This window comes from Aedes albopictus, chromosome 2 (assembly GCF_035046485.1).
Source record: "Aedes albopictus strain Foshan chromosome 2, AalbF5, whole genome shotgun sequence".
NCBI classification, from domain to species: domain Eukaryota; kingdom Metazoa; phylum Arthropoda; class Insecta; order Diptera; family Culicidae; genus Aedes; species Aedes albopictus.
In genome coordinates, this window is record NC_085137.1 from 165,552,901 (window position 1) to 165,564,270 (window position 11,370).

Here is an 11,370-nt window from a genome sequence, read left to right on the forward strand (position 1 = left end):
CGATTGCAAAACTGAATTTAATACCGTTTTACCATGCTAAAAGCAACTCAGTATGTGATTTGAACATAAAGATTGTTATATTCAGCATATTAGATTGAAAAATTCCATTCCGAAAAAATCAGTGTTCTGTTTTTACCATTATGAAATATTAGCCTCGCTTGTTTTTGTTGTTGCTTTGTTTGGAGTGCGAAAATCGGCTATAAATTGAAAACTCCCTGGTCGATTATTTTTCTCAAATGAGAGGATAATTTAACACTATGACTCAAGAAAGTTCGATAATTACCGAAAGCACTGATCATAAGCATCTAAATCGAGAGAAAAACACGGATGTTTGTGTTTCTCTTGATGTTTATAAAACCATTGAACAAAAGATGTTAACAAATTAGTACCAACAGTAGATGGCGCGCAGGTAAGCATGTTTGGGTGGGCGTAGAGGGTAGGACCTTACACCCCTGGAGATAAGACGGACTCACCATGATACTCTGAACCACTTTTACGATGTAAAAATAATCATCTAGTGGAGGCCTACTATCGTTTCAACTGCATACACGGTAAAAATTCTGCACGCTGATATAAACTGATTGGCATTTGGATTCGCATTATTGTTCAATACATTCGATATCAAATGAATATCAATTGGAAAAGAAGATCCAATGCCTCTTCAATATTAATGGAACTTCACTTCAACTCGTTATTGAAAAAGTTTTGATTTCAAGTCATGATCATTTGTTCTACCACTACACTACTTCACATCTGTTGGACAAGCTTGCTATTTGATGAAAACATTCGCGAAATGATGCGATTCGCTTTCGATAACCAATACGTTTTCACCCTTCCTCGCTTTATCAAACCGACCTCCCGTACGAATAGCACACGAACAGACTCGACGCTGATCAGCATTGTTGGCTGCTCCTTTTCGCCGTTGAGCTGTTGTGTTACAGCCAAGCCTGTCTTTTCATCGCTTTCGATGCTTTTCGATCAGCTTATCGCAAAGCATCGTAGGCTGGAAACGTTATTGGTGTGGTGTCGGTACACGCGAATGTTGCTTCTGTGTGCGTGTCGAGCGTTCGTGCCGTAGCTTCTAAAACCAACCCATTTGGTGTTGTTCGGCTGTTCGGGTGAGCATAGAGGTAATCACGTTCAAATGTATGCGTGCCTTTTTTGTAGATGTAGTTGTGAAACTGCGAGGAAAATATTTGCACTCTTGCCCCGGACGTTAGTTTTATCATTATTTACCCGTTTTACCCAAATCGATTGGGTAATATTTGCATATGCAATCTGAGTAGCCTTTCAATCGGCGTGCACTTTTGTGTGAGGAAAAATTTGCGCTAGTGTTCGTGTGTTGAAATGTCACTTATCTCTATTGAGTTGACAAAAAAAAGTCTCACGAAACCTACTGCAAGCCTATCCATATACGTGAGAACAAAAGATGTTTACAAAGTTCTTACAGATAGATTAACACGAGAAATCTGAAAACAAACCACTACCACACAGGAATTTGGATTGGTCAATGTGGCGGCACTGACAGATGTGTGCAAAATCGTTTGTGAGTTACATCATGTTCGTTTTGCCACCTCTTTGCCTCTGGTCATTGCTGAGCAGTGTGATTCAATCGCAAGCGATAAAAATACAGTAGATAAGTTGAATGAGCATTCGTGAGGTGATAATTTGCATCATTGCTTTTGGACAGGTGCGAATCAAATAAAAACACTTTCTACCACCTCACAATGGTCGGAAAAAGATGGATGTTCGCGCAACACTACAATATATACAATTACCCTACTGAGTACCTCACACCCATTGTAATACACATCACACACAACTAGCAGTCTAATAAACAGTATCAAGTATGCCTCCGCCATGGCTGGACGGGAAATAACTGTCGTTTCATTTATTCAACCACAACGTAGGAAATATCCCTGGCCGGTGTGCCAACATAATTGGTGCCGTGACCAATAACGCGATCTTTTGGGTTAAATTTCAATTGCAATGTAGCCTGCAGCATCTTCAAAGCAAGTGATGATAGTGAAAAAGTGATGTTAGATACGCCGTCAACAGCAAGCAACCAGTTCGACTCCCAGCTACGGTGGTGTGGCCCATCTAGGTAGCCATCTGGCCGATCATGTACGTTCTTGACTCGCCTCGAACTACGGACAGTTCTGGTCAAGGAACATGATCTCATGAAATGGCGAGTGCGATTCTCGGATTCTTGTTCGTTTGCCGTATTTTCATCGCGTTTATCCGCATATTGCAAAGAGAAGACACAATGCATCAGTCTACAATAGCTTCAAAGCAGCTGGAATTGTTTTACATCTGTTGGTGATATTCTGCATCCATTTCTGTACCTGTATGTGTTGCCCTCGCCAATGTACAATTTCTCGATTGAAAACCGTAGGTTTTGGCAATTATGTTGGTACACCGGACAGGGATATTTCCTACGTTGTGGTTGAATAAATGAAACGACAGTTATTTCCCGTCCAGCCATGGCGGAGGCATACTTGATACTGTTTATTAGACTGCTAGTTGTGTGTGATGTGTATTACAATGGGTGTGAGGTACTCAGTAGGGTAATTGTATATATTGTAGTGTTGCGCGAACAATGGAGTTCGGTCAAAACTCTTTTTATGTGTTTAATCGAAGTTATAGGTTGCCTAGATTGGGACCGTTCACTTTTTGGGGGGAGGGGGGTCTAGCCAAAGTCTACTCTCCAAACAAATTTCAAAATTTTTGTATGGACAAAAGTCTACAAGGGGGAGGGGGGGGGTCCTGAGATGGCCTAATTTTGGTCTACGTGGTTTATGAACAGTCCCATATGTTATATAGTATTTTTGGTGTTTTAAAAGGGGTATTCAAAAATTACCTAACTTCAATAATTTTAAAAACGGTATGAGTCAGTAAACCTCACATTGTTTGCGTTTTTTGTTGGAAAATCAATTTGAATTCAATTAGGGTATCGCGCTACTTGGGCGGTGGTTTTCTTCGTCTGTTATTTTCGTCTGTTTTCCACTGTAACTCGGTCAATTTTGAACCGATTGACTTGAAATTTTGTACACGGGTAGATACTATACCTATCTCACCGCATTCCAAGAATTGTGTCAATTGGTTCAAGATTGACTGAGTTATAGTGGAAAACAGACGAATATAGAAGCCACCGCCCAAGTAGCGCGATTCCCTATTTGATCAACTTTCGATCAAATCCAATCAAGTTTTTTTCAAAACGTGTAAAAATGTGGGAAGATAGATTTTATTTCAGTCAAAAATGGAAAAATAACGTAAAATATATGAAAAAACATGCCTATTTTAAAAAGCTCTAATTTGAAAAATTGCAATTTTCTGCAAAATATTTAAACGTTTTTATGCAACCCTAAGCATGATGTTTAAGATGTACTATTCGAAATTGCGGCGATTAACTGAAAAATTACCAAAATTCCCAAGGTACAATATATGAAAATTTGAAACGTTTTGTGACATATTAATTTTGCACTTTACGTGCATTCAAACTGCCCAACAATAATCTTTCATATGCTGGATAACATAAATCATATATTCCATTCTCAAAATATTAATATTTTACTTTTTTCGAATGATTCATTTTTCAATTTTATAACTTAGGCCACTTTGACAGTGAAAATGTCATTGAAATACAAAAGCTGGTATGCTTTTAATTAAGAATCATAAAACTACAATACATTAACTTTGTTATAAGGAGAAATAAAGTTTCAAACGAATGTGATCGTTTTTTGGGAGTTTTGGCCGCCCCTTTGTATGGAGTCCGACCAATGTGCACCTGCCATCTATATTTAATTTCAAGCCCAAGCACTCATCATCATCCGAAGCTTTTCACTTTGGACAAATTGGGCAAATTGAAGGATTTTTTCCTTGAAGCGAGCGTGCAGAATTTTTACCGTGTATGTATCAATAAAAACGGCTATGCAGTATTGAATTAGCAAACGATGTTTATTATTGTCGGGCCGCCACCAAATCGGACGTCGCACAACTGAGTTGCAACGCGACCTGACTCGCGACGTTTTCTGAATCATTTCGGAAGTAGTGCGCATCTATCTCCTTGTCATTAGCAACACAGCGCAAGAGTTGTGAAAAAGTTGCGACAAGACCAAGAAAATGGCAATTTTTGACTGAATGTCTGTCCTGATACCAACCGGATAGACAATACTTGCCAAATGTTTCAACACAGAGTTTCTGTCTCGAATATGTGTTGCAACTGAACATTCTTCGATGAACTGAAGCAAACCATGGGCGTGGTAATCACTCTGGCTGATGGCAACGAGACAGATGTCGGTTCCGGTCACTTGTTCTGTTACGATGAGAACGGAGATCAGCAAGAGAGACCACCCTCAGCGATGTCTACTATGTACCGGATTTGGAACTCAATTTGATTCCCGTTCTGGGAGCCTCGTAAACAAGGGAGCCGAATTTACGTTTGAGAAAACCCGAGGCTACGTGATTCGATGCGGAGGCGTGGCGTGGTAGCAACAGTTGCAAAGAAGAAAAATGGACTGTATCAACTGGAGACTAGCGCCGAGCGAAGCATGAAGGCTGTTCACCGCATGAAAGACTGCATCCATTCTTGACATCGCAAGCTAGGACACCGTGATCCGAACGCTATTCTGTGGGTTGCTCGTGAAGGATTGGCAAAAGCGTGGCTATCAAGAAATGTTTTCCGGACCTGCGAATGTTGCGCTGAAGGGAAGATTGCACGGAAGCCTTACGGACATGTGCCAACCGGATCAGTAGCGAACACCAACTTTGCAGGGTTGTTATTCGGCATTCTTGCAACATGCCCTGCCCACTATATCCTTGCAGCTTTGGCCACCTTCTTGATGCTGGGTTCACCCTGAAGTGCAGCGAGCTCGTGATTCATCCTTCTCCACCACACACCGTTCTCCTGCACACCGCGGAAGATCATTCTTAGCACGCGTCGCTCGAAAATACTGCTCAAGGGTTAATCAGTCTAGTCAGCTTCCCAAAACAGCCATTTTCGTGCATGATGCTCCATAGCTCTGCCCGGTCGATACTGTCTAAAGCCGCTTTGAAGTCGATGAATATGTGATGCGTTGGGACCAGCTATTCACGGCATTTCTAGAGGATTTGCCGTACGGTAAAGATCTGGTCCGTTATCGACCGGCCGTCGATGAAGCCGGCTTGATAACTTCCAACGAACTCATTCGTTTTAGGTGACAGACGACGGAAGATGATCTGGGATAGTACTTTGTAAGGCAGCATTCAAAATAGTGATCGCTTTGAAGTTCTCACATACCAAATGGTCACCTTTCTTGTGAATGGGGCAGATTATCCCTTCTTTTCACTCCCCCGGTAGCTGGTCGGTTTCCCAGATCCTGACTACCAACCGGTACAGACAGGTGGCCAACTCTTCTGGGCCCATTTTGATGAGTTCAGTTGCGATACCATCCTTACCAGCTACTTTGTTGGTTTTAGCTGATGAATGGCATCATTAACATCCCTCAGCGTGGGAGTTGGTTCATTTCCGGCCTCCGCTGCACTGGCGTAGTCGTAGCCTTCCATGCCCACGTTTTCCACGCCATTCAGGTGCTGATTAAAGTGCTTCGGGTCGCGGCACGAAGCCGTTGCGGGATGCGTTGAGCTTCTGGTAGAACTTCTGTGTTTTTTTGGGAACGGCACAGCATTTCCATTTCTTCGCACTCCGCTTCTTCCAGGCGGCGCTTTTTCTCCCGAAAGAGGCGGGTCTGCTGTTTCCGCTTTTGTTTGTAACGTTCCAAGTTCTGTTGGGTCCTTTGCTGCAGCATTACTGCCCGCGCTGCGTTCTTCTCCTCCAAAACCGTTCTGCACGATTCCGTTCCACGTAGCCGATGGTGCTCTCGTTTGCTTCGTTGATTACTGCCTTCATTGTACTAAAGTAGTCCTCGAGAGGGGCCTCATCGAGCTCGCACTCGTCTGGCTACGCGGCCTCGAGATTCTGTGCGTATGTTGAGGCGACATCCGATTGTTTTAGTCGCTCTACATTGTACCGTGGCGGTCGCCGGTACCGTACATTGTTGATGACGGAGAGTTTTAGGCGCAGTTTGACCACCGACGAATCGACGTGACAGCTAGAACCTTGGCTAGAACAAACAAATTCAAATTTGTTGTCCGCGACGCCATGATGAAAAATAGCCGAACACTATCGCCACCTCTATAACGGTTCACGTTGGTTTGATAGCTTGATCCCAAACCCCCGTGTGTTCATATAGGAAGAGGTTCGCGTCTACGCTGATTTGACAGAAGGGTTCGCTCATTGATGTTGGCGCCACGATAGGTCCTGACGTCGATAATGTCGGAGAAGTACCCTCCGTCAATCAGAACGTGATCGATTTGCGATTCCGTCTGCTGTGGTGATCTCCAGGTGTGACGATAAGGGAGGCTATCACGATGAAAGCTGTTCTCAGCTCGCGTGTGTTGCCGCAGCTCTGGTAGATGGTATGATTGCCTCTAAACGTTCGCTCATTGGATCCTGTCCATCACACCTCCTGCGCTACGATCCTGAACGCGCGTGTCTTCAGTAGATCAACGAGTATGCGGGTGCTCCCAATGAAGTTGAGAGATCTGTAGTTTCACGTACCAAGTTTCCAATCACAAGTCCTTTTTGTTCGCTGGGGTCGTTACTGTTGGTCTCGGTTCGTATTATTCTGTTGCTTTGGTTTTCTTACGGCTAGCTCGTAGGGCCTGACACCAACCCTCTACTTTCTGGAGGACCATAGTGCACAGTTGCTTTAGAGCCCTTTCCTGGCACTCGGAAGTTGATCACGCGCTCCTAACATGGGGATCAGACGCTGTTGTGAGCCACTCCTTTTGAAGAACAGACGCTCAGGTTTGCAAAGCAAACCCCCCCCCCCCCCTTCCCTGTCAGCCTGCGACCAAAGTTCCCACCGGGGTTGGTTGCCCGATCTTCTCTGAGGATGCTCACAGTTCGGCCGGTGTCACTTGGTGGTAGGGATAGGAGTTGCTGGGCACAGGCTACTGATCTCAATGGGATCTGTTCGGGCTGGAAGTCTCCTCTCACCAATACAGACAAAAAATGGATCTGACGTACGCAAACGCCATCCTTACCGCTTCGTCCGTAAACAGGGACTTTGTGACCATGTGGCTAGGGAGTTAGTCGTATAGGCGTTTCGTAATCCTAGGAGTGTGGGTTCGATTCCCGCTTTAGTCAGGAAAAACTTTTCGTCAAACGGAAAATTTTACACTGGGTCAATGGGTGTTATATGTGCTGTCTGTTGCCTAATGTTAGTGTTTGTTCAGTCTGTACAACTCCTGGTTGTAGACGGTGAAGTGTTATTTTCTAAACGGTAATTATGCTTTCTTTATCTTTCTACAGGAAATAAAAAACTTCAGCGCGTGACCCTATCCATCTCACCGAAAGGCATCGAAATGATAGACCTTACCACCGGGGAAACCCTGCTGCAGGTGTCCATTTACAACATTTCCTATTGTTCAGCGGATGCAGCACATGATCACGTGTTTGCTTTCGTCGGTACCGTACACAATCCGGAAACGGAAGTGAAAGAGATGTGTTTCCGCAAGGACGCCGAAGAGGTGGAATTCGACGGCCCTCTGATTTGCTATGCCTTCTTGTGCCAGAAGCGCAAAATGGCTCAAACCGTTACGCTGACAGTGGCTCGCAGTTTTGAACGCGCTTATCAAATCTGGCAAAACAAGCAGTTCCAGGCGGACCGGAAGCGCAAAGAGCTGGTCAAACTGAATGGTTCTAGTCGATCGGCTGATAGTGGCAGTGGCAGTAGCAGCAGTAGTAGTAAAAGCAGAGACGAGACCGACAGTAAGAGTTTACTGATCGATTTCAATTCGGATTTGACTGCGGAGATTTGCTCCAAAGACCATCGGGAACTACTGCAGAATACTTGGGTAGGTTTTATAAAGTAAATTTAAAAAATTGTAACTATGTAATTCATATGTGTCCTTCATCTATCGACAGGTTTCATTTGAGGATGATCAATCGCAAGAATTCTTCACAGTGCCAAATCTCAACACTGCCAACGGATGGAGCAGGACTGCAATTTGTTCCAACTGAAGGAGGACAATTATCAGCTTTTGAGCTTATCTTATCAATAAGATAGAGAGTAATTGTTTTTTTAATGATTAAAACAAAAATACAAAAATAAACACATACTTACTGCATACAAAATTACAAAATACAAAAAAAAACTCAAAACTTAGTTGTAAGCAATTGTGATAAAACTGGATGTTTATAATTTTAATGTGAATTAAAAATGATGCAATAAATCAGATTATTTTTAAATAAAGTTTCAGCGTCACTTCCAAAGAAAGGGAATGTATGTACCACAACGATCGTTAATCCACTCCAACAACTTCAATTTGGGAAGTCAAGCATATTATTTACTCAACAAACGGTGTAAGGACTGTATCGGAAATTAACTATATATGTTCAAAACATCCTAAAAAATAATTTATTCAAGTTATAAATAATTTTATTTTTCGAGGTACTAAATAAATCCTCAGAAAAAGGAATGGCACTTTTGCTTTTGTAAAAATAATTATTTTACATGGTCATCAATCTTAAAGTTTAAACCCATGATCTTGAAATTTTGGACACCTCTTAAAAATTTGAAATTGCGGAAAAAATGGAAATTTTTTTGATTTTTGAAAATATTTTAGCGCAAATAGGGTGACAATGGGTATTATCGGCAGGTTTGTTCTCTTCGTCATGGGGGGTTTTTTGTGAGCCAAATTGCCTGAAACTTGGCCATATAATTCAGCTTAGTTGGGAAGGATTTGAGACCAAGTCTGAGTTCAATAGGTTTCAATAAAACCCCAAAGACGAAGAGAACAAAACGGCCGAGAATAGGTAATTTCCCCTATATTCTTTCCCAGATTGCTCATAATATAGGTAAAAAAAAATTTTCAAGAAAAAATTCGACTCCATTTTAGCGCAATTCTTAAAAATGAAAAAAGGTAATTTTTCAGGGACCCTATTTTTTGATGCTTATTCAAAGCACGATTACGCAAATAAAAAATACATCAAATTGATGATTCATTTTTTTTTTTAATTGGAAATGTTTTTAAACTCAACGACGAGGTAGCTTTAGTAGAGAACGGAATTGTATAACCTTTGAAGATATTTAAAACAGACTGTCAAAGTTCGACAAAAAATTAGTGTTTTTTAGGACAGGTCATTTTTTAAATGTTGAGGGTTTTTCGATCATAAATATTTGTTTTTTAAGTTGGTGTTCGGTGATATGTTATGTGTACATAACTGCTAACAATAATTAATATTTTTTGGATTTTTCGCCGTACAAGTTTTATTCGCTATAGGTTATTGAAACGCTGAAAAATTTTTAAAAAACAACAATTTGTCCAAAACTTTAATTTGTGAGATGTATTCATTCTACAATATTTTCAATAATGTTAACCCTTTCTTTCCCATGGTAGCACAGGTGATCCACTAATTTCCACTGTTCATACAAATACAGGATAAGTTAGATCATTTCCATTTTTTCGTCAGATGTTTGTATACGTTTAATGAACTATTATGCCAAGTTTGGTCAAAATTTCTCTGCTCGTTTTTGTTCTAGAGCTAAATCATTTAGCGAAAGTCGGTATTTTTTCTATTTTAATTCAAACAAAATTTGAATATCCAATATTCCGAAACATGAACATTATTTTCATTGGAAAAAAATACTAGCATGCCCTACAATATGTATATTAGCACAATAAAATACCGTTTCACAAACAAGTTGACGAGAAAACACTAATTTTATGAACAAACATGTGGATCATCAGTGATCCATTGGGAACAAAACGACATTTTTATCCTTCCTGATCTAATCTGTTCCTTGTTACCATGTTTGTTTACATTCAAGACATTTTCCATTATTAATAGTGTTTCATGTAAAAATGTCATTATTCCATATAATGTAATCTATTTAGCGCCGGCAATAAGTCGCATATGAATCCAGGAAGGTTTATATGGTACGAGGAGAGAAGCCATAGATTCGAAGAGGACCATGTCCAAATACCTAACTACTTATGATAACTGCAAGAAGTCCCACAAGTTTCATTAATTTTTACCGAAGGGCTTGATAAGAATCTCGAGATAAATTCAAGGTGAAATATACGATTTATAAATATATAGGGTAGAAGCTTCAGTTTTGGCCAGCCCGGAGTTTTGGCCATAGTGCGGTATTCAGGCTGTAACGATCTAAATTGGCATAAATTTATTTTTTACTAGTAGATTCTAATATAATAATATGATTGCAGCTGTTAAAACCATACATTTTGATTAAAAACTGAAAGAAAAAACATTTTTTCTTAAAAAATCAGCTCCCATATATCTATTTTGGCCAGGGTGCTTCTAATTTGGCCACTCCCATAAGAAATACACGTGATTGGCCAAAATAGAAACCAAAGCTAAGAATATGGCCAAAACTGCGGCAAGACTTCTATTTTGGCCAGTGCCACTTTTAATACTAAAATCAAGTATTAGCTTGATTTTTGCATTTTTCTAATAAAGTATAGATCGAAGCCTTTTATTTAACACATTGGTAGTTTTCATTGGATTATTGGTTATTTTTATAAAAATGATTTCCCTTAGACTGGCCAAAACCGGTGCCCGCACCCTAGTTAAAAAAAAACAATATACAAAAAAAAAACAAAATTTATATATGTGCCTTCAGTGCATCCATCTTCCCAATGCAGCACTGCCATTAGCGAATGAAGACACATCCGAGTGTATGTTGTGATTTGTTTATGTTTAGCTTTTAGTATTAAGAGAACCGTTTCACAAGAAACTTCAATATACAATCTTTCCTATCACTATTTCGTGTAGTATTTCTTTTGCGGTTGAGCGAGAGTTCCTCATTTCGGTGGTCGGCCAACAGGTAATGGGCCCAGTGGCGCGGCGCGAGTGAGAGGAAACTGCAGTGAATCGAAAAGAAAATAGTGATATTCGCGTTGACCGTTGGAGGAATCCCTGTTTAACAACAGAATGGCGGAGGCGAAAATCCAATTCGAACGGTTAAATAACTTCAACTGGGCAAGTTGGAAGTTTCGAATGGAGTTGCTGCTGGTAAAAGATGATTTGTTTGAAGTGGTGACGACGCAAAAGCCAGCTGAGCCCCCCGCCGGATGGACAACGAGAGATGGTAAAGCAAGGGCTACGATCGGTTTGGCGTTGGACAACGATCAGCTGTGCCATGTGATGGGTGCTGCCACGGCATATGATATGTGGAATTCGTTGAAAGGATATCATGAGCGCGGTTCTCTCACGAACAAAATTTACGTTTTCCGGAAGCTCTGTTCGTTGAAGCTGGCGGAAGGCGGAAACATGGCCCAGCATTTGATGGAAGTAGCAGAGTT

General features: G+C 41.1%; 1 protein-coding gene across 3 annotated transcripts in view; it reads left to right on the plus strand.

The window, feature by feature from the left end:
- Positions 1-9,330, plus strand: part of LOC109407043 (low density lipoprotein receptor adapter protein 1-B) — a 44,139-nt gene extending 34,809 nt beyond the window's left edge. For 2 of the 3 annotated variants that reach the window (XM_029859448.2, XM_062850682.1), the window contains 2 exons: positions 7,355-7,899; positions 7,970-9,327. In XM_029859448.2, coding sequence (XP_029715308.1) covers positions 7,355-7,899; positions 7,970-8,065 — 641 coding nt within the window. In that variant the 3' untranslated portion in view covers positions 8,066-9,327. Of the gene's footprint in view, positions 1-7,354; positions 7,900-7,969 lie in introns of all 3 variants that reach the window. The other variant, XM_062850683.1, reaches the window with a different exon arrangement.
- Positions 9,331-11,370: the final 2,040 nt, after the last annotated feature.